This window comes from Pteronotus mesoamericanus, unplaced genomic scaffold, assembly GCF_021234165.1.
Source record: "Pteronotus mesoamericanus isolate MK-2021 breed Mesoamerican mustached bat unplaced genomic scaffold, CSHL_Meso_final contig_78, whole genome shotgun sequence".
NCBI classification, from domain to species: domain Eukaryota; kingdom Metazoa; phylum Chordata; class Mammalia; order Chiroptera; family Mormoopidae; genus Pteronotus; species Pteronotus mesoamericanus.
This window is the reverse complement of record NW_026555258.1, coordinates 4798209-4822050: the sequence shown is the minus strand read 5'-3', so window position 1 is coordinate 4822050 and position 23842 is coordinate 4798209. Positions and strand designations below refer to the sequence as shown.

The 23842-nt window shown below is 43.7% G+C and overlaps 1 protein-coding gene across 14 annotated transcripts in view; it reads right to left on the bottom strand.

Annotated features, from left to right (window-relative positions):
- FNBP1 (formin binding protein 1) overlaps positions 1 to 23842 on the bottom strand; it is a 110092-nt gene that overhangs the window by 28774 nt on the left and 57476 nt on the right. For all 14 annotated transcript variants that reach the window (XM_054584230.1, XM_054584228.1, XM_054584229.1 and 11 more), the window contains exons 5-6: positions 18728 to 18790; positions 18199 to 18303 (exon numbers count right to left, since the gene is read on the bottom strand). In XM_054584230.1, coding sequence (XP_054440205.1) covers positions 18199 to 18303; positions 18728 to 18790 — 168 coding nt within the window. The remainder of the gene's footprint in view (positions 1 to 18198; positions 18304 to 18727; positions 18791 to 23842) is intronic.

Sequence of the window (23842 nt, the reverse complement as noted above, 5' to 3'; positions counted from 1 at the left end):
GGGCATAGGAACCACTGATCTATAAATGGACCTTTCTAAAACTCTCCACGACATTTATTTTTAATATCTACTTTAAAGAAGCAGGAAGCACGGCACTCTCCTTGTGTTTCTTACATTTGTGTATGCGTGCGCTATTTGGTGTTTTACTGTATAGCTTTACTCCTACATAATTACAAAATTCACAAATGTGTTTCTCTCTTCTCATTCCTGTTTCGGTTTATCACATGCCTACAAGAGAGGGGCACTTGTAGACACAGTGCAGAATCAACCTTAGAGCTCTGACGAGAGCGTCTGTGAACTCCCCAGTCACCCGTGGACCCCAGAGGTTGTGGCAGTGCCACCTTGCGTTCACGTAGCACTTGGGAGGCTTCCTGGATCAATGGTATCTCCTGAATCTCTACGACCATCTGAGGGCCACATGAGGCAAGCCCACCACTGCCAGGTGACGGGATGGCTCAGCCTGCAGGTGACTTGGCAAACTTGCCACGCTGAGCCAAACACACAACAGGAGAAGGGCCTTGTTCCAACATAACCAAGGCGACTTTTTGTTTGTTTTTTGTTCTGTTTTACTGAACCCAATAGTTTTTTAAAAAGGGGGGAAAGAAAAAGCAAAAGCAGACACATTCAAATGTAAACCCTAAAAAGACACGTTGGGGTAGCTTATCCCTTTTTCGATCTGATTGTTGATAACATCGCCTACTGGTTTTCAGCATCTCAGTGTTTTTTGCTGGTTTCCTGCCTCCGTGACTTGAAGGCTTAACCTGGTTTTCACTTCCTTGAGTCACTGACTCATAAGCTCTGGTAAAGGCCCAAGGTGGTCACTTAAAAGGCCTTCCTTGATTCTCTTCTGCATTCGCAAGTAAACGCTTCCCAAACCAAGGTAACCATATCAGTATTTCCAAACAAATTTCCTCATCAGTTGAGGTGTTTTAGTTTCTCAAGGCCCTCAGGTGCCTCAAAACCACTGGGTCCACTTCTCAGCTCCCCTCGGTGACTTCGGGGACCACAGTCTTCCTCTTTGTCGGCTGCCTGCAAGCTCCCTTCCTGACCATATGCTTTGTTTGGCTTCCGCCGCTCCTGTGTCCACCTGTAAATATGTCATCCAGGCCCCCGACCGCCAGGTGCCCCGCCGCCCTGAAGGCCGTGCCCTCCTCTCTTTACGTGGCTCCCCCACCTGCGTGCACCCCATCTGGTCCTCTGCTGCGACCAGCACAAAACCCCCTGAACTCTCTCAGGTACCTGGAGCTTTGTCATTTGTCACTTTGTTATGGATATGAAAAAATTTTTTAAAAATCACAGGGAAAGTCCCAGGTAGACCTCAAATGTCTAAAAAACTCTATTTCATTCACAAGCTTTTCTCAGAAGAACACTCACAAAAATCCAGGGCAGGGCGGGGGGCTCATCTCTTTCATAAACAAGAATGAACAAGCGACCAGACGGAGAGCCCCTGTGTTAGTTTTGGAGAAATGATTCCGCCTTGGTGAATTTTGAAAATGGCTTAGTTCTGGACCAGAGGTCAGAGCCCCATTATTGTACGCACATGTGTGTGTGTTCATGCGTGCACACGCACGCACTCACAGGAGCAGATAAGCGCTTCCTGGCGACGCACGATCACGCAGCCGTGGAGCGCTTCGCTGATGAGACCGGAGGCGCGCCCAGTGGGGGCGCCCCGCACCAGTGGGTGGGAGCGGCTGTGACCCGCTTCCTCTGCTCCCCCCACCCCCCGTGATGTGTATGCTTTGGCCGTATGATTCCTTTGGTAAGCACATCAACTCATAATAGTTTCCTGATGTCCTTTACGCTGTTTATCTGCCGTAATTCTAACGTGTAACTAGGGACCACTAGATGGGAACGGTGGAAGCAACTGAAATAAGCAGTAACGTGCACAAAGCCCAGCCTGGAGAGGTAGCTGAGTAGAAGAAACCAAACCAGACAGACGCACACTCGAGAGAGGGCTCCTTTTCCCGTTCAAGGAGCGTGGTCTCTCAGGGAGTTTGTCTTGAGTGCAAAGGCTCGGACCCAGATGGCACAAGTCTCTGTATTTCCGCCGTCTCCCTCTCACGAAAGGAGAGAAAAGCACTTAAAAGCAGAGCAATATTGTTGTTCATTACACGCTGCAAGGCTGCGGCAGGAAGGCAGCTCCCGCTGTCTCAGCCCCACTCCCAGCGCCCATCTGCTTTGAATTAATACTCACTTTGGAATCCCGGGCCCAGGAATGTGCCATTGTTCCGACCAAATTCTAATATGGAAAATCTATTTTTGTTTAGTAAGCTGTTGTGTTTATTTTACAAGAATGGAAAGAACCGGCTTAATCAGTTACTTATTATAACAGATATATTTGTAAAAATAACTTTAATAGTATTTTCAAAAATCTATCTGGAGGGACCAGCAAGTAGTTAGGTATTTCAGAAAGTGCACCTCTTTGTGCTAACGCCACAGGATGATTAAAAGCATCACAATTTCTCATTTCTTTTGAAGTCAGTCTAAAAATAGCAACTATTATCTTAAAGAGGTACAGTAGTTCCATTCTGAGCCTGACCATAAGCTTTTTCTTATAATTAAATTTTCCGTTCTAATACCAGAAGATACTGTGTCTTATAGCAACATTACTGTAGGGCAGAGAGAAGTTCCGAGGATTTGGGTTGTTTTTTTTTTTTAATGAGTCAGAGTCATGGAATTTAGAGATAATTTTTAAAAGTCCAGAATGACCACAACTACCAAAGACTGTAGGTCACGAACATCTTTGAATAAAACCTAAACCACTTTAACTGTCTATCAGCAAGACTGGATTTCAACTTGAGAATTTCTGTGACAGGCCCTTGAGAACCTCCCCAAATAAATCCAAATAGACCAAAGTATGTGCTGCTGTTTATGCACGAGTTCACTGGTGGGCGATTGTTCCTCCTCTTTTGTTAAATTTTAATTGAATTTACTGGGGTGACATTGGTTAATACAATTATATAGGATTCAGGTGTACAATTACATAATCTGTCATCTGTACACTGCATTGTGTGTTCACCACCCAAAGTTGAGTCTTCTTTAGTCATCACTTGAGTATTTCTTTAATTTTTTTTAAAGATTTAATTTATTTTTTAGAGAGAGGGGAAGGGAGGGAGAAAAAGAGGGAGAGAAACAACCATGTGTGAGAGAGACATCGATCAGAGGAAACATCGACAGGTTGTCTCCTGTGCGCCCCCAACCGGGGCCTGGCCCACAACCCAGGCATGTGCCCCGACTGGAAAAGATCAGACTTGCAGTTTCTAAATAAAGAAAATAATATCTTAGAAACTGAACTGCAGCCCAATGCTTCTAAATTCTAATGGGATTAGAGACAAAATACTGTCATCCATTTAGATTATTAGCATGGACAACGTGTGTAGTGACTTCCTGTTTGATTTGGTACTACTTTTCCCTCCTATTTCAAATATGAAGGAGAAACTAACACTGCTGGTTGGGTCTCAACTGTCATAAGCAGACAACAGAGGGGGCGCTAAGGAGCCGCTCACGTTCACAGAGGGGACATGACAGATTTGCTCACCAAGGTGGACCCTCTTGTTTTTTTTAAATCAGGGCTGCTGATGGCCTTTGATCTTTTAACAAGAAGAGCAAACATTTATATGTTTACTATAGATAAATAATGAGGTTCATTAATTTTTTGATCATGACCTTAGACATCTCAGAATGTGACACATTGCCGTTCCTTAAGGGATAAACCACTCACTGAAGAGTTTTTTGGAAAGTCGCTTTTTCCCTCTGTATGTAATAAAATGAATTATAAACCCCATTTTTTATTACCAAAAATTTGGGAACAGCAAATGAGGACTATTTTACAGTCAGCCCTGGTAGCTCAAATATCAGTAAATGGTCTTTCTCCAGAGCAGCTGTGCTTTCAATATTTTATTTCATCATTATCATCAGAAACCAATTATATTTTAGGCTGGAGGGAAAAGGAGGCAAAAATGAGATTTTATTCTGAATTCCCCTTTCTGCACGGCAGCCGGGCTACCCGCAATTGTCACCCCATAGCCAGGGCCGTGCAGCAGCTCCGGTCACAGGGCAGATGGCCTGACCGCCAGGCCGGAACCCAGCCAGGAGGGTGTGTGGCTGGCCCTGGGGCCGCAAAACCTGGCACTTGGCTCGCGACCCACCTCTCTTCAAGCTACCTGAGCCTCTGACTTAACACTGTGGATAAAATTAGACAGGTGAACGTAATCGCCTGGACTATCTGCTCTCCCCTTCAGTTCTTTTTTCACCCAATTATAAAAATTAGCTTGCTTTTACAACTCAAATGTACAGAATTGCATGATTTATTTTTTTAAGATTTATTTATTTATTTTTAGAGAGAGAGGAAGGGAGGGAGAAAGAGAGGAAGGGAAACATTGATCAGCTGCCCTCACATGCTCCCAGCTGGGGACCTGGCCTGTAACCCAGGTATGTGCCCTGACTGGGAACCGAACTGGCAACCTTCTGGTTCTCAGGCCAGTGCTCACCCCACTGAGCAACACCAGCCGGGGCCATAACTTCATGGTTTAGAAAGAAGGCCCTGCATCTTCTACCCTCTGATCATCACTGTTAACAGTCACAACCTGGAGTTCTTAATTGGTGTGTGTGTGGCTGGTCGGGGGTAGAGGTTCTGAGAAAACATGGAGGGGAGGCAGAGCAGCCTAGGGCAAGATACTGGGAAATTCTAGAAGTACAGCTGCAAAGACACCGCTAAATGACATCACAGTGATCCCCAGTGAACAGCTGGCAAACTTGGTGAGTCTGAGTCACCAAGCAGCTCTGAGCAGTGGACCCCTTGCCTGCTGCGCATTCCGCGTCGACAAGAAGCACGCGCGCCTTCACAGCACCCAAGGGAGGCGGGGGCCGCTGAGCATCAGGACCTAGTCTCCAGGTAGTTTTGAGATCCGAAAAACAGCAACCTCCTGAGAAGGCCTGAAAAGCCTAATTGGTACACTGGATTTTCTAGGATTTGTCAATGATTAGCAGTAAAACTAGTCTTTGACCCAGCAGTTCTACCTCTGGGAATTTATCCTACTGAAAGAATTTTAAATGTTCATAAAAGAGATCCATCAAATGATAATAGCTAATACTTTGAAACAAATGCCCGGTAATGTGATTGATGAAATATACGTCATACCCTTAATGACTAATGTGTAGCATGTAAAAAAAAAATAATGTGAAAGAATATTTAAAGACAAGGGAAGGTGAAAGCTGTATATAATTTAAAATTTTTTAAGTTTTCCAAAAAGGCATTTACGGCATAATCCCATGATTGTAAAAAATAACAATCAAATATTAATAATGATCACCGCTGTAAGAGTGATTGAGGAATATCTTATTTTGAAAAAAAATTAGTAAAAGAGGCAAATTTTAATTCTGAATTCCAGAAACAGTGGAAGATTGAAGAGGTATGGCTCGCCTTTGAGGCCCAAGGAAGGGATGAAAAAGCTCTCTGTCTGCAGCAATGTTGTTGTATGATAAACAGCATTGTTCAAATTTCCCAGCAAACCATTGCATCTAGAATACATTTCCAAGTTCAAGACTAAGAATGCATTTAAAAATTCCTATTCAGACAGAGTGCTGTGAGTTTTTGTTGGAGCCTTCCAGGCCAGGAACTTGCCAAAACAATGAGCCTGTCTTTGATAAATTATAAGGGCAGCTAAAATACAAAACAGAGAAAAACTTCAAAATAAGTTAACCAAAGAAATATGCTTCAAATATTCCAGCAATTTCCTGATTTTTTAAAAACAGTCTTACAACTTCTCGCCCCGTCTGGTAGGTTCCTTTGGTGCAGCGGCCGAAGTGGGAGAGAAAATGGAAAGACAGCAAATGAGACCAGCATCTCGATCCCACACGGGCCATTCACTTGCTAAACAGTTTTAAGAAAAGGCCTTCTGTTTCCCTATACTCTGGTTGCTTTATTTGAAAAGTAGAATTTGAAATATCAGTTTACTCAAGTTGAGGGACAATTCCTGCTAAAAGAGAGAAGCCAATGCTGATACTGTTCATTTTGATGCTGGCACAGCTCCAAGGTGGGCTGGCGAGAACAAATTCGGTAGGAGCTCAGAGCTCTCCAAAACTCTTCCTCTTCCTGGGTTTCTAACACGCTGTCATTGGCAAGAGGCTTGAGTTTTCAGTTATGGCAGGTTTGAAATGATCGCTTTCTCTTCCCCTTCTCCCCTTCATAAATAAGCTCACCACAGAATATGACAATCCCAAGGTTTCATGTAAACACAGCTGAAGACAACAGCCTGGATTTTAAGAAAGTTAATGTCTATATGATCACCATTCTCTACTGCTGTGGAGTTATCGTGAAAAACAAAAATACTCAATGCACTTTGTAAATATAGTTCTAAAAAAAGGTATGTTCCCTAGAAGAGTAAAAAAAAAAAAATATATATATATATATATATATATTCACAATACATACCCCAAGGGAAAGAAATGAAATACCGTACTTCCAGTTCTGAAGAAACATGAAGTGTCTGGTGGTAGGTTAACAGCTGTTCACCCTCATTACCCAAGTCACGCCAGATGTTTAAGCAGTAATGTTTCATACTAGAAATCTTACATGTGTTATTCAGAATATACTGTCAATGAGCTTAAGATGTAAGATCATAGACCCTTCCTCTATTTCAGCCTCAGTGTTAGTTTTCCATGCCCTCCTTTAAGCTGGGTGACACTTAGCAAAACTTCTCTAATGGCCAGACAAGACAGCCAGAAAGCTTGTTCAGGTCCACGCTATGAGGTGGAGTGGGGGAAGGGTGTATCTGAGAAACAAAACCTTAAACTTGTGTGTATAATACAGATGGTGCAAGAATCCCAAACCCAAGTAATTAACATAAAAATTAGTTCCAGATTGTTTGGCAGAAACAAATATGAAAACTTGCTGGGGGGATTCTCCCACAATCCTGCTTTTATAGGATTCTCAAAGACAGAAAAAAAAATCCCTGTTGAAGATATGCTCAAAAGAGACAATAATAATCATAAATGTGCAAGGAAAGAAACCATCATGAGAGCTTACACAATAGAGAGGGAATGATCACCTTGAGAATGTGAACCAAAAGAACAATTTGAAAGAAAATAAATAAAACAAAAACATTTAAAATGATCAAAGAAATAAAAGAATCAATAGAAATTACAAGAGCCCTGGCTGGTGTGGCTCAGTGGACTGGGTGTCAGCCTGTGAACCAAAGGGGTTGCTGGTTTCATTCCCAGTCCTGGCACATGCCTGGGTTGCAGGCCAGGTCCCCAGTAGGGGGCGCATGAGAGGCAACCACACATCGATGTTTCTCACTCTCTCTCCCCTTCCCTTCTCCTCTCTCTAAAAATAAATAAATAAATATTTTTTAAACAAAGAGATCACAAGAAAATAATAAACATGAGTAGAATGAGAAGTTTCATACACACCTAATATAAGTCCAAGAACCAACAATTTGAGAGAATGAAAAACACACAATATTTGAAGAGTTATAACCTGAGAGTTAGCCTACATTATGAAAGGAAGAAACCCTCCAGGGAACCCCAAACAGAGTAACTAAGAAATAAAAAGTCTGTACTTTGAGACATCATAGTTATGCCACAGAACACCAAAGGCAAAGACAAGATCTAACCACTGGGGAGGAAAGTCAAATATCTACAAAGAAATGCAATTAAGTAGACAGACAACTTCCAAAGAGAAAAAATCAATGATAAAAGACAATGGAATGACATTTGAAAATGTTTAGAGAAAATAATTGTTAGCTTAGAATTCTATACCTAGCTAAACTAGCACATTAGAATGCGGACAAAAATAAAGACATTTCAGACAAATGAAAGAAAACTTAATCCTTATAAATCCTCATGGGGAAAAAAAATGAAACCAACCTGTCATCTAGGAAAGAGGAAATTGAACCCGGAAAGTAATATAATGTAAGAAGTAACAACACTTGGCCTGCATTAGCACATGGCTACAGCTGTGTAGACAGTGAAACAATGGCTGCCCCCTTTTGATGGTTCCTGTAGGTCTTAGTCTGGTACCGCCCCCACCTCTTTATTAGGTTCCTCGATACTGAGGCTTCATGTCAGTCACTACTTGTCTTACACCAACCCACTGTCACCTGTCTACTCGTGTAGGCAAGTGCAGTGGCTCACAGGAAATAACTCATTTAATATAATCCAGGAGTAAAGTCACATGGTACACTCACAAGAACAGTGAACTGGAGGCATGGCATGGGAATGTGCTTCAGTCTTGGCTGTACCACATCAGCATGGCCACTTTCAACTCATGGTAACTTAACTTTTTAGAGCCTTGCCCTTTTTATCTATAAGGGGATACAAGAATTATGGAGAGGATTAAAACCCTTTTAGGAAATATAAGACATTTTTCCAGTGCAGGTGTTTTGAGAAGTAGGGTCAAGAACATCTCACCAGGGTCACATTTATTCTGCCATTTCGCTTTTAACATCACGACCGTTCTCCTCTGACCTCTCCATCTGGGTCCCCTGCTCTGTCAGGCAGGTCAGCACCTGCAGCGTGTTTCCCTCGGAGCCCCAGATGAAGTTCTCGCCATCTCAGTTGCTCTCTCCCTGCTTCTTCTTTTCAATTTATACCCATCCTTCATACTCAGCTCCCAATTCCTCCCTCAGGCCTGTCCCAACAAACTGTCATCCACATAGAACTTTGTCAGAGGCCGCATCCACAAACACCTTCTGAGCTCTCAGTATCTGCTGGTCAGGGGACCAAGTGATGGACCTCGGTCACTTTTTTAACTGCCATTGCTCTGATTCTCTTCACCATGGACTCAGCACACAATGCAGGATACTCTTCTCTCCAGCTGACCCAAGTTTCCCTTGTCTCTCCGTCTCATCGTTATTTGCTAACTGGGGTCCTCATGAAAGGCATCTATTCTAACTTGTTCATGCTGTGCACTATTTTTTCAATAAATATTCCTGCAGAATGCTTAGATGCTTGGAATGTTCAAAAGATACTCAATTGATGCCCAGTAGGTTGAAGAGGAAAGAATTGAGGGAGGGACTGGAAGTAGTCCAGGGAGAAGTTTACAAACAGGCAAAATTCAGGTGACATTAATAGTCTCAATCAATTAACTGAAGTCCAAAAATAGGCCACTACTTTACACATATCCCGTGCCACTGAAGCCTCACAATAAGCCCTTGCAGTGTCTAATATTATCCTTATTTTATAGAATATATAACAGGTTCAGATTAAATAAATTGCCTCACACCATACTGTTAGCGAGCGGTAGAAACAAGATCTGAATTCACTTCTACGTAGGATCAAGATTAAAAACAAGCTCTGGACCAAGCTAGATCACTTACTATCAGGAAGAATTAAAATGTTACTAAATGTGTTGCCATATGAAAGCCTATAGAACAGTGAAGGGCACATAGTTACGTGCCAAGTGTTCGAAGCTACACACACATGTAAATATAATTTAATTTAGTTCATTTTAATTTCCCATTCATATGCCTATATTCATGTCATATGAGTATCTGCATTCATACTATATTTTACTTAATTCATTTTTATCTTCAGATCTAATATATCAGGTCAGGAATGTAGTCAGATCAGGTACAAGAATGGCCTATCATCTAACTTCGCTCTATTGGTATTTTGCACATTAACTTAGAGGTTTTGCAACGATCATGCAAAATCTCTTAGCGAAGCTAAGACAGATTCTCGTGTCAACATTTTAATGCAAGAGAAATGTGTACTGGAAACATTTCACTGAAGAGGTTTTGGAAGTATTTAGTCTTTATATAAATTCAATTTTAGTAGCACCTCCACCCCCAATATTTCTGATATGCTGAGATTTTGACTTTTGATTTTCCTGTTTCTTTTGAGATGCTTATGTACCCAAACTCCATTTTTAGGGTTAAAAACCACTTATGTCAAAAATGAATAAGTGAAAAATTAAGGCTGACAATATAGTAGTAACTGCTAGAGTATGAACTGAAACTAGGAGCTGAATATAACTTTAAGAGTACTTTTGTGTAAAACATTTGACCATAGTAAATCTATGTTTCAACATTCCTGTCACAAATTTCATTTTTAATGATAAAACTAACGTTAGTGTCATAGCCTTTAAAGAAAAAAAAATCCTACAAATATTCATTTATGACATAGATCAAAGTTGTGTTCTGTTTGCAAATATAAATACATTTATTCCACATCAAATAATTGGAGAAAATTTCCATTAAATTGTATTTCCCATGTGAAGTGTCAAAGGGAGAAAACATATCTGTTATTACTCAGGACAGATGCTGAGAATTGAAACAATAGAAACCATTCAGGATGTTCATTTAATACAGACATGCTGAGAGGAAAAATAAACAAAATGTAAACCCTACAGACATAACCTCTTACCGGACAGCTATAAACAAAACAATAACAAGAGTGTCTAGTCTAGAATCTTTGATTCGAACATTAATCCGCTTATAGTCACAGCAACAACAATGTTTCTTTTTGATAGTCTTCTTTATTCTATACTTTTCTCCTGTAAATGAAATGTATTTTAAACTAAAAGATCAAGCTGTCGTTGCAAAATGTATTTCCTGTGTTCAAACTAACCACTTCCTCTTTTAAAAAAATTGTTTTCTCAATTGTTACAGTGACCCATTCCTCCAGACATTTTACATAAGGCAAATTTGAAGAGAGCACTAAAGATACTGACATGTCCAAGGAAGATGTCAGCTTCCTCATTACCGCAAGGGCAGAGAAAAGATCTCATAGTACAACTCCTTATACGTACAATAACTGGGACAGCCGTCTTGCTGGAGACTGTTTCCCCAAATGGTAAAAAAATGGAATAGCCCTGCTCCTCAGCTGCCTTTAGAGCAGGACCAGCCCTATCCGGCCTGCACTGCACAGGGCCAGCAGCTCTGACTCCATCTGAAAGAGGCCCGAAACTCCTAGGTTTCACCGTTTTGAGCAAGATAATTATCAAACTGAGAATCACTCAAAGTAAATTGCTCTATCCTTGCTTAAAATCGCATACTTTCTTTACTCTACTTTTATTTTTCTCTTTACAATATTCTATTGGGTAATACATGGCGTAAAGAAACAGCATATGAATATCTGATTGTAATCAGAAACATGAAGTTTTATCACTTCTTAGAATCCTACCTTAATTCATGACTCGGGACTTCCTATTTTCCTTCGCCAAAGGGACATTTACATAGAATTTAAAAGCTAATAATATTCAAAGCCAAACATTTTTAGAAGCCATAATATCACAAAAAAACCCAAAAAAACAGAATATAAATGCCCTCAGAAACTGATACACTGTTCCAAGTGCTCGTGGCCAGGATTTTAATTGAATTTTGCTTTTAAAACGTTTTCTCAAATCAGGTTATGTAATAAAACCCATGATAAGCCAAATAAGGAAAGCTCTCAAACTGCAGGGAATTCTTCTGTTTAGTCAACAATCCGAGTTGCAGGGAATTAGAATAAAGAAGCCAGGGCACAGCTGCCCAGAAGAGTGAGACCCTGGCCGTGAAAGAGTCATTCGAGCTTTATAAAACTAGACCTGTAAGAAAAGGAGAAATTGATACTCGACTTTTAGAAGCATAACTTGAACTCACTGACACGTTCTGCAGCTTCTTGTGACCAGTAACTGCAGCTTCTGTTAAACAATACCCTATTTTGCATTGAGAAACTATGTAAGAGCTAACAGTCACAAGGCAAGGGCGAATTAGAGAAAGGGAATTATTCACTGCCTGACATGGATGAACTCAGTTTAATGCATGCATTTAGAAAACACTGTTCTCTCTGTTCGGAAATATTAGTTCACATTCCATTCATTTTGATAACCTTTTCCTTTTTCATCCCAGCACCGCACTGACCAGCTGCAGCGCCATCAGAATTCAGGGATCGGGGCCGCCTCTCACCTAGGCCTGCCCAGCACGCCGTTGTGCCGCCGCAGAGGGATGGGGACAACCTGGCTTCAAAGAGAGCCGTTTAGGGCGCGAATGGAAAAATCCACCAGACGGCACACCAAGTATGAGGGGAGAAATGAAAGGCGCGCTCCCTAATGGCAGGGCTGATGTGAGCACACGGGGGTACCTCTGCCCCCGACGCCTCGGCGGCACAGCCAATGACTGATGAGCGAGGGGATGAGGGGCAAGGAATGGGAACCCTGTACAACTTAGGAATTCCGCCAACGAGCTCAATGTCTTTTAAAAAATGAGAAGACTATGAAATCATGATTTCATTAGAATTCCCTTAAATTATATATATATTATAAAAGTAGGGGCTAACTCATTCTTGGCGGGGGAGAGGGGGCGGGGCGCGGCTATGTGAAATTAGAAAAAACAGATTCAGAATTTAGGTTGGATAAGAAGCTGTACCAAACCGAAGCACACTGTATGAAAAAAGAGTTCCTAAAAGATTTATAATATAAATCAATGGTTACTTAGAATTCTAATTCTTCAAATGTAATCTCTAAACTGTATAAAGCTTGAAATATGGACCTCATTAGGAAATACTCTCTTGCCCACTTCTTTGCACATTACACTCCAAACCTGCAGAGTAGCCCGGCACCGGCCAGAGCAGACTGGCACAGACGGAGCAGCCCAGAGCACAACAGAGCAGCCTAGTGCAGCACAAAGCCAAAGGCAGGACGCAGAGCCGGAGCAGAGCTGAGCTGGAGAGGGGTCTGCCCCCAGGGCCGCCTCACATCCGCACTGTATCACATTTGAGCTGTTTTGCACTGAATAAAGTTTCCTTAACAGCACCTCAAATTGGGGGCTCTGCTCGTACTGAATTGGCACAATGACCATCAGTTGACAAATTTTCCCATGTTTCCTTGCAGTCCTTCAACTTCTTAGTACCATAAAAGAGATAGTAGGGACTATCTCTTCCATCTCATAAAAGGGGAGGGGAAAAAAAAAGAGTCCGGGTTTACGTTGAACTTAAGCGCACGGGTCACGAGCCATGAGATGGCCTATTCCAACGTGGTTCTCCGACACACCCAGGCGCACCAAATGCCAAATCATGAGAACTCGTTTGAAGTCTTCAAAGTCACAGCTCCCCGACAGCTTCGTCTGGGCAAAGGACAAGCGGCTGCACAGTCCTTGCGTCCCATCCCTAATAAAACTGTCCCCTTGAGCTTATTTCCTCTCCACGTCATTCCTCAGAGGAATGTGGCATCCTAGCGACTTCCAAATACATTCACTGGCCCAGAGATAAAGCTCCAGTTTTTTCTTCTGTCTACTTTGCATATATAAATTGACGTTTAGTTAAGCTGGCTGCCCCCGGGATAACACAAAACCTCTTATAAGCCAATCACTGACCACCTGGTCACACACTGACACCAAACACAAAGCAAATGCCTACCGACGTCCCACTGGATGGATGCAGGCGGATTTTAGGTGATTTGGACACAGTGCTTATGAAAAGCGTGGTTCCAATCCCCTTGTGGGATACTTAACTTTTTCTAAAAGAGAAGATCAGGCTCCTACTAAACTTAACTAGTTTAGAAGACCATGCATACATGGTTCACAACCACCGTATTGTCAAACACAAATGCAATTTACGGAAGTCCTTGCTCCTTAAATGGGGAGCAGCTACATCGTTGTAAGTACAGGCATGTCCTTCCAAGGGCTGTGGGGCTGACAGGTAGAAAAAGGAGACTGAGCAATTTCTTATACAAGCAGGTGACCTAATAGCTTGCAGAAACTGGGGAAAGACATTTATATGAGATTCAAAGACATTCCAAAGTCAAAATGGAAAATTACATTAAATGACGATAAGAGCTGAAACACTGCATCCTTTCGGCTTGATACTGACAGGAGGCTTTACAGGCGATAAGGTAAAACACTGATATGACAGTCAAACCGCAGTTTGGGGAAATTACAGTGCTCCAAGCGCCAAGTGACATTCGTCAGCAAAGGAGCTTAAGAATTCCAGTGTGTAGACCTTGCTCCATCAGCTGCAATGTTTGTGATGTCAAAATCAGGTAATTCATCATATCCTGGGGGAGGAGGTGAGTGGTACTTCCGTAAAAATAACAGAAGGACTCTCTCGGTCGAAGGAAGGACAATGCATCCTTGGAAATATTTCAAAATTGAGGAGCGCAACCCAATTGACAGTTCCTATCAAGTCCCACAGCCGCCTCTGGATCCAGCAATTGTACTTTTGATAACTTAACTATCATGGGTCAACCACGGTAGGAAAACAAAGGAAACAGTCATCCTGGATGTTTTTCAACCACAAAGGGTCAGAACTCACACAGCCAGTGCGGATCCCAAACCCAAGTTGGAAAATCTAGATTGACGTGGTCCTGGCTTGGTAGTGAGCCCAGGTCATGCCCACTGCCTGGAGAACCCACGCTAAACATGGGTTCTAAACACGCAGGCCATGGGCACTTCAAGTCCAAGGAATGTACCTTCACGATCACACATAGACGGGTCTCTGTTCCTCTGCTTGTCTGCTGTGACCTATACCCTCTTATGTGCCTGAAATACAGGGCCACGACATGGGCATGACAGAGACGACTTGCTAGTCTACGGCAAGTGCTCGCAGTTGGGGAGCAGTCACGGGGACGCCTTCTCACGACGGCCAGTCAGACGGACCGCCCGGGAAAGATCTGCCAGGGCACGCTAACCCCTGGCAGCAGGGAACCGCGACTTCAAGGCATAAAGCATAACTGGAAGGAAGATGGCCCTACACTGCGAAAGACTGAATCTCTCTGAAGCTACTACAGTTCCAAACTTTATCAGGTCGACAGGAAATGGCAACTCTTCCACCGTTATCATCCTAACAGTCAATATGTCATCCTAACCTGCAGATCCCTGGCCACCGCCAGGGTGGCTTTGAGTGCCTCGTACACATGCACTCAGCGAACACTCTCCTCAGCCCTGCCCCGTGGTCCCCCAGGGACAGAGAAGAAAAGTAAGACACAAAGAAGGGATGCATCGCTCTCAAAAAGGCTGCAACAGATACAAAAATATCCTCAGTGGTGGGAAGATGTCGGTAACATGGTCAACAACTTTGATCTAATGGAATATGCAGAGTCTACAACTAAGAACTGGAGAACGCACATTCTTTTCAATTAGTTATAGAACATTTATAAAACTGGACCATGCTCTAGATCGTAAAACAAGTCTCAACAACCACAAAAGACTCAAACTTGGGATTTCTACAATCACAGTGCAGTTGAAATCAACAACAAAAAGATACATTTCAATATGTCATACAATTGGAAATTTTAACATATGCTTCTAAATAAATCATAGGAGGTACTAAGTAGTGAAAGAAATGAAAAAGATCTAGAAATAAACAATACTACTACTACATGCCAAAATTTGTGGGTTGTAGATAAATCAATGCTTAAATGGGAATTTTGTTACTCAAGTGCTCATAATAGAAAATGAGAAAAGGTTGAAATGAGGTGAGCGTCTGAAGACAGAAAAATTTTAAAGGACAGTAGAAGAACCCCAAAGACTAACAAATAAGGAAGGAGGAAAAGAAACTAAATGAAATAGAAAACAGGAATAGAAAAGAGAAGTTCCACAAGATACATTTTGGTTCTTGGAAAATAGTAATAAAAATGATATTAGAAAAGTGACTCCAAAAGGCAGGGACATAGTATAAATATATAATATTAGGAATAAACAACAGATGCAGAAAAAAATTAAGGTGAGAGAATATTATGGGCAATATTTAGCTAAGGCATTTCAAACCTTATGATGAAATGGATGTATTTTTAGAAAAATATAACACCAGGGTCAACTGAAGCAGCAAATATTAAAGGAATCAGATTGGTAGTTAGAAACTTTCCCACGATGCAGTATCCCAAGACATTTGAGAACTGTTCATCTCACATATTATTTCAAAAAATAGAAAAATGAGCAAGTTTACTCCAAAACTAGTAAGTAAAGCAAACTAGAACAGATAAGAACAATTACAGTCTAATGTTAATGACTTTAGATAAAAAATATCTTGACTAACACATTAAAAAAAACAAATTTAGCTACATATAAAAAAAAATACATGATAACCTAGTTGGAATTGCCCCAGGAATGCTAATTTGGTTCATTATATTAAAAAAATGATGAATGCAACCTATCTCATTAATGGATGAAAGAAAGCAGGAAATGTATTTGATGATATTCAATATCAAGTCAGGCTTAAAAAAAAACCTCTTGGCAAAATAGGAAAAGAAGGGAAATCCCTTCAGCTGAAACATTTGAAGCGCCCCTTACAATCAAGCAGAAGATAAGACATGCCACACTTACTGCTTCTACCAGCATAATGGAGGTCACAACCAGCAGCGTGAGATAAGAAAAATAAATAAAAGGCAGGAGGATGGAAAAAGAATTAAAACCGTCCTCATTTGCTGGTGATAGGATTGTCTCTACAGAAAACTCAAAACAGAAATAAAGAGAGAGTTTAGCAAGGCATGTGGTTCTAATACTAACATATGAAAGTCGTGTGCTCTCTACACTCCACGTGAATAAAGTAGGAAACATAATAATGAGTGAAAAGAAATGAAGTCAGAAGAAATTAAAATGAAAGTAAGATACTGTTCACATAAAGGTGGAAAAGAGGCCAGTTATAAAATATACTCTTCAGAGATAACACACCCGTGGTAAAGCTATAAATAGCAAAGAGGTAATTAAGACCACATTAAGGACCTCTAGGATGGGGGACGGAGGGTGAAATTAGGGAGGGAGACTTCAAAGGCACTCTAAAGACTTGATTTCTTAAGATAGGTGTTCTCTTCGTTATCATTCATTACCTTGTACATACAGGGCAGGGCAAAAGTAGGGCTTACAGTTGTGAGTGTGTGAAACACGGAGTTTATTCTTGTATTATTATTTATTAATTATTGTATTATTTTCCATATGAATAACCAGAAACTAATTTTTGCCCCACCTTGTATATGGTCTACATAACTGTTTTAAGAGGAGGCCCTGAAGGTAAAGCACCTTTTATTACCAACTGTTGGATGTTTTAATATTTTTTCCCTCTTTAGATGTTTGTATTTCCAGATATTTCTACGAGGGTGGATAGTTTTTATACTAAGAAGAGACCTAGAAGCAATTTCCTCTAAAAGCCTTTAAGTAAACAAAAATCACCCCAGTTTTACACTTAGGATAATAAAATACTTGGAAAAGAATGTATATGTTTGTGCTAGATATGTTTCTCATTTAACCCCACATTTTAAAAATAAACTTCGGGGCAATCTATTTTAATCGAAGAACATTTTGAAGAGTTTGGGACGCTGGCTGTTTTATGAGACCTTATTACAACTTTACACTAATTTTATAGCGTAGTAGTATATCTTTTGGTAAATAGCCCCGCCTCAGGATCAAATGTAGATACCGAGGATGCGTATTTTAATGCATTAGATAATCGCAGAGGAAGGCGTACTGATACACGCCTAGGCTTTCAGCGAGGAATTGGGCAGAACTGGGCAAATAACTAAATAACTCACACACATGATTTCCCAACGAATCTCATCTCCAACTGCTCTGGCGGAAGAAACGTTAGGAAAAGGTGGGGCTTTTCCCCGTGTAAAGCCTGTGGCTGTGGCCCAAGACAGCCCTGGGCAGTGGCGAATGAATACTGTCACTTAACAGCCTGATATACCCTATTGATGACTTTCATAAAAAGAAAATTCGGCTGAGAGGGAAAAAACACAAGAAGACACAGCACAAGCGCCAAGACATTCTTAACTGCGGCACCAGCGCACGGACGAGGAGCTTCTGAGAGGACCTGCCCACGCCGGCCTCCAGCGACGACCGCGGGCAACCCGAGCGCCTCCCTCAGAGGCCAGGCCAGCAGCGAGAGCCCCTTCATCCTCCCAGAGGCCTCGGAAGCAGCCAACCCCTGGCAGATGGCACTGGGCGGTCCGCCCCCGCTTTCAAGAGGTTGACTTTTTTGTTGAAAAGCCATCGAGTGAAAGCCACCACCTCCAGACAGCATGCCCTATGACATATTTATGGTCTGTCTCTGTGCCATCACCCTGCTAACTGAAAAAAATAAGCAAACTGCTCAGTTTCAACGCTGAAGAGTCCCCTAGTTTTAGCTGCTAGTCCCCATGACAGCCTGACACAAACCGAAAGTGATCCCAGGTCGAGGGGCCTTTTGCGGCCACATCAGAAAGGAGAACTTGGGGACCTACCCCCGGGAGGATGTGTGATGAACATTTAAAAGGGGAAATGAAAGAAGGGCTCACTTTCACCTTACCTTTTCAACATCTGCTTTGGTAACGTTGATGTCAGCGTCCATTTTCTCAAAGTACTGCTGCGCCCGGTCGGCCTCTTTGCAATCTCGCTCAAATCGCCGCTTGCTCTACAAGCAGAGGAAGTGGGCGGTGGGCAAGTAATTAGGGAGAAGCCGTGAGATTTCTGGGAGCATGTGCATTTTGCCCAAATCCCCCATGGAGCACCCTTCTCTGAACTGATTTGCTGGGTGTCATAGTCTTAGGGAGTTATTTTAAAATCTGCACTTCTGTTCACCCCGGCTACCCAATCTTTGTTCTTTCCGTTTTTGGTTTTTTTTTAAGAAAAATACTCCCCTTGAGCTTTTTTGGCTCAACATTTTACTTTAGATAAAAGTTTCTAGAAATATACTACCTTTCAATTAGAAAAACCTCTAAAGACATTTCCTTTAGTGTTTTCATTGGCTTTGTACGTACGGATTGATTTAAGCTTCAGTTCAAGTCGGATCGGAAAACCGATCCAGACTTTTCCAGAGCTGTTTGCTTTCCACTTACTGATTCAAGTTGCTTCCAGCAAGTCTCTATGTGCTGCTGGGCCTTCCGTCCATCGTGAAAGTGCTGAAAGTGAGAAACACACCAGTGGTCAGCCCAGCCTCTTTCTCATATTGACATGAGAAAAAAAATCCATCCCCCGAAACAATACTTAACTACAGAATACTCAGCATGTGCACTCCCGAGAAATTCAAGGGTTAAAAAATAAAGGGGAAATGAAAACAAGAATAGTCACAGGGTACCCTTTTAAAACTTGAGATATTGCCAAACTGAATTCTAAGACTAATGCCACATGTAAAAGTGACAGGGATGTCTTAAGGCAAAGATCACTTAGATCTTTCTTTTGAATTGCTTTGAGATGTAATTCACGTTCCATACGATTCACGCAAATTGCGCAGGTCAACGGTCTTTTAGTAGGGTCACAAAAATATGCAACCGCCACTGTAATCAATTTCTATCACCCCAAAGAGAAACCCTGTGCCTCCTAGCTGCCACCCTCCTGTCCCCAATCCCCCCTGGCCCTAGGCAACCACCAATCTACTTTCTGTCTTGATAGATGTGCCTCTTGTAGGTGTTTCATAAAAAAGAAACCTTACAACAGGAAGTCTTCTGTGACTGGCATGATGCTCTCATTACTCCGCGATGCTCACTTAGCAAATTACATTTTCAAGGTTCATCCATGTCATCACACGTATCAGTACTTTATTCCTTCCTGTAGCCAAATAGCATCCCACTGTGTGGACATACACCACGCCTTGTTTACCCATTCACCAGCTGATGGACTTTCGGGCTGTTCCCATTTTGGATCTCCTATGAATAATGCTGCTACAAACATTTGTGTAGGTGGATGTTTCCATTACTTCGACCTTTTAAAGCTTTAGTATAAATCCACCTCCCTGCTATCCGCAAAGGCCCGAGGCAGGTATGTGCCCAGTGCTGACCAGCAAGAACACGACAGGACTAGACTAGGGCGAGCCCCACAAACTAGGAGACGGGGTCAGAGCAGACGGGCAGACTGCGAAGCAGGGGCGCTCAACCCACAGCCCACCGCGGCTATGAACGCGGCCCAACACAAAATCGTAAGTTTACTTAAAACCTTTTTTTTGCTCATCAGTTTTGGTTAGTGTTTGTGTATTTTGGTTAGTGTTTGTGTATTTAATGTGTGGCCCAAGACAACTCTTCTTCCACTGTGGCCCCGAGATGCCAAACGTTGGACGCCCCTGGTAGGGTCTTGCAGGCTTTCTGTCTGAGCGAGCTGGGAGCCACGGATAACTCTAAGTACAGAAGCATCATGTTCTGATGGAAGGGCCCAGGCAGAATGCTCCCTCCACCTCTGCAGGTGACAGAGTCTTGGACCACACGGTAGCGGAGAGGCCGTGAGAGAGGGTCCGATTCCGGTGTCCTTTGATCAGGAAACCACCAGGATGTGCTGGTGGGCTGTGAGAGACTGAGGTGTCAGGGTGGCTCCGAGGCTGTCCTGACCCGCCTGGACCATGTGGGCAGGCTCACTGGCCCCGGGGCTCTGTTAGGGTTGCCATGGAGAGGTTCTGGCCTATCAAGGGGAGCGCACTGAGCTCGAGGCCTCCCCCCAGTGAAGATGCTCTAGGTTGGCTGGGTCCCTCGACCAAAGGCCGCAGCTCTGGTCCTGCAGCCGCCTCAGAGTGAACCTATGAAGTTCCTGTAAGGCTTCCCCTGTCCCGGGACCTGGGGCCACAGGAGCTCCCCACGGCGACCTGCCCGGGGGCACTCGGCACCCCTTGTTGTTTTTCCTGAACCCTCTCCACAACGTCCTAAATGCTTCTTTTAATAAACGAGCTCCCTTCAGCGAGCGGGGCTGAATGTACGGTCTGTTTTCCGACTGACAAGCCAGCATGGGGGTGGTTCCACGGGCAAGGCAGGGGAAGGAGGGGCAGGAAGCAGGAGGGCCCCTCTGCACAGCCACCAAACTTTCAGAACTTTCGCCTCACCTGGTCAGAACCTGGGGCTCAGCTGAGTCACAAAAGACAGCTGACTCCTGGGAGGCTGGGCGGGAGGAGAGAGGTCGGGTTCTCTTTCAAAGAACAGTGCTTCTTTATAAGGGAGCATTGACTTGTCTCCTTTTCAGGTCACGTTTCACTGTCTTAAGTGCCTCTTGATAGCAAGTTTTAGCCATCCAGCAATTTTTTGGTGTCTATGAACCCAAAGAGCCCCCTGGGGCTTCATTTTCTCAAGTCTCCTAACAGACACAGAGAAGCGACAGAAAAGAGACAGAGCCTAAGGGTAAGGGATAAACAAGCAGGCAGGGTCAAGGCTGCGGGGGAGTAAGAAGTAGCGCCCAGGGCAGAGTTAGGAAAGCTGCAGACTTTGGAGGAAGTACAAAGTGCAAGCAGGTTCTCCAGAGGCCACAAAAAAAAAAAAAAAAAAAGAGGGAAGGAGTGAGAACGGAGGGAAGGAGTGGCCAGTGCCCAGGGGCAAAGCGACCTGGGCCAACGGGGAGGCAGAAGGACAGGCTCAGGGAGGCGCAGAGGCTCAGCTGTGCCCTTTCAGGGGGCGACCTGGTCCTGAGAGTCCCTGGCTGTGCAGAAATGCCACTTCCCCAAACGGCCACAAGAATGATCCCCTCCTCTAGCAGGAGCGCGGTGGTACACAGTTGGCTGAAAAGCCTCACCATTCCCCCCGATTTTACCTTGAGAGTTGCAGATGAACCCAAAAAGAAAAGGCTCCCTGGGTAGAGCGAGGAAACACATGCAGAAGGACGTGCAGAAAAGTGACTGTCGGTCACACAGGAAAGGAGGACTGGGCTTCGTCATCCCAGGAATTAAAAAAAAAAAAAAAGTCCTACTTTGGCAGCATGAGGGATGATCCCCATTGGAAACCCACATATGCGTTTCTCCTGCCACTCCTTCATCGAACTATTTTATAATAAGTATGAATTTATGTTTCAGGCACAGTGTGGACCTTGGTTTTCCTGGTGAGCTTTCCCCCAAGAAGGCCCTCTCAGCACAGTTCTGCCAGACTAAAACAATGGTCCGAAGACTACAGGTGCGATGCAAGAAAAAACATCTAGGGGGTGGTGATTTTCCTCCTCCTCTTTTTTGCATTGCACAATCCCTCCTGAATTTATTTGGCTACAACACACACACAGGCGCAAGCGCGCACACCGTCGCCGCTGCCTGATCCCTTAGGAAAGGGACGGTGGAACGGACGCCCTCCTTACGGCTGCGCGCGCGCACCATGACCCAGAGAGCAGCGGCCCTCTGTGCCCAGTTCTATCTTCCCTCCTTTAATTGGAAAAGCCGGCTTAACAGTTGCAAAATAAAACATACCAGCTCTCCAGATGCGCTTGTTGTTTGTTGACAAACAATAGCAAACCACTGCTTTGCTGGACAGTGAGTGAGAGTGCATGTAAGAAGTGGGCCCCCCGCCTTGCATAAAGAGGGATTGTTCTCCGGAAGAAGATAATAAGCGCTTCTTTCGGAGCCACGGAGTGAAGTCACCCGGCTCTCCTCTCCTCTCCGAGAGACAGGAAATGCCGTCCCCTGAGACCCAGAGAAATGCTCCTGCTTGCTCCTGTGAGCGGAGGCTTGAGTTTCTCTTCAAACACAATGAGACTTCTAAAAACGCCCGACGGTAGCTGGGTGACAGCTCAAGTCACTTTCATTTCAACTTTTTAGTTGACCAATAAAAATAGACAGATAAAATCATCCTTCAAAAATGTTTTAGAAATTTCCCAGGGACCAGGGGAAGCTGAGATCAAAAATCACAGGGAGCCTAAAATAAGCAAGCATTAATAGCTATAGAAGAATTACAATGACAAAGCCCTCAAGAGACTTCACCACTCTGCGAGATCGGGAGGAACAAACTGTGAGAATGTTTACTACCCACGCTCTACTATTAGGTACAACAGCGGCTCACTTTTATTGTATATGTATCACAGGCCATTAACCTTTGAAAGCTCCTTACTGGAGCAAACTACGGCACTGATGTGACAGCAGCCACTTAAAAAAAAAGTGGAAAAAAGAAAATAATAAACACTCAGTAGAGGACAGTCAACCATCTGGAATTTTAAATGAGACTCAGATTCTACAGATGAAAACAAAGGAATGCCGGGGCTTGAAAAGGGCAAAGAGAAAAGGAGCATCCAGAAACTTGGTCTGTGGCAAATATAATGACTGCTTCCAAGCCCACAGAGCGCTGGCAGGGAACACTGGCCCCTTCTACATCCGACTGGGGGCTGGCCGACCCGCACAGCGCCGAGCCTCGCGGGCGCGGGGACGCCCGTGCGCCGTGTCGGAAGCTGAGAGGCTCGCTCAGAGAAGCCCTTCGCGCCGCCCCGAAGCCCGAGACGTAAGCCCAGAGACATCATGGCAGGAGTCACATTCTGCTGTTAGTTATTTTTCCAAATTCATTTAGAGTAAAGATACCTTCTCGACAAATGTGTTTAAAGTTCCTAAAATGCCTACCTCCCACTGTCATGCTCAGTGGCTGAACTTGCCCCAAACACTGACCATCTGGGCCCTGGGCAGGGGACTCTGTCCATGGCCTGGGTCCAGCGACACCGGCCAGGTTTCCTTCACTCCCTGTCCCGGTGTCCTTTTGCCGCAGTCCCTCTGTTCTCCTCACGCTGGCTTTTGCTACCCAGAACGCTCACATCCAGTTTACCTAGACTCCAGAAGTCTCTTCTCTGCTCTTCAGAAGAATCCCTTCTTTTATATCCCTTGAAATTCTAATTCCTCTGAAGAATCCCAATGAGCTCTTGGGATCTTAAAACGACCACTATTAAGCAGCAAATGTCCCTCACTTATCCCTTCCAAGAGTATACCACTCTTACTTCCAAACCAAAACAAGGAGAGTCACCGTTGTTAGGAGTTTATACACAGGCCGGTGTGGCTCCGTGGACTGAGTGCCGGCCTGTGAACCGGGAGGTCACTGGTTCCATTCCCAGTCAGGGCACGTGCCTGGGTTGCGGGCCGGGTCCCCAGGTGGGGGACTGTGGGAGGCAACTGATGGGCGTTTCTCTCTCACATCCATGTTCTTCTCTCTCTCTCTTTCTCCCTGCTGCCCCCGCTCTCTAAGAATAAAGTCTTTTGGGTTCAGATAAAGTGCCAGGTCGAAGGGCGAAACTTGAGGGATGGCCAC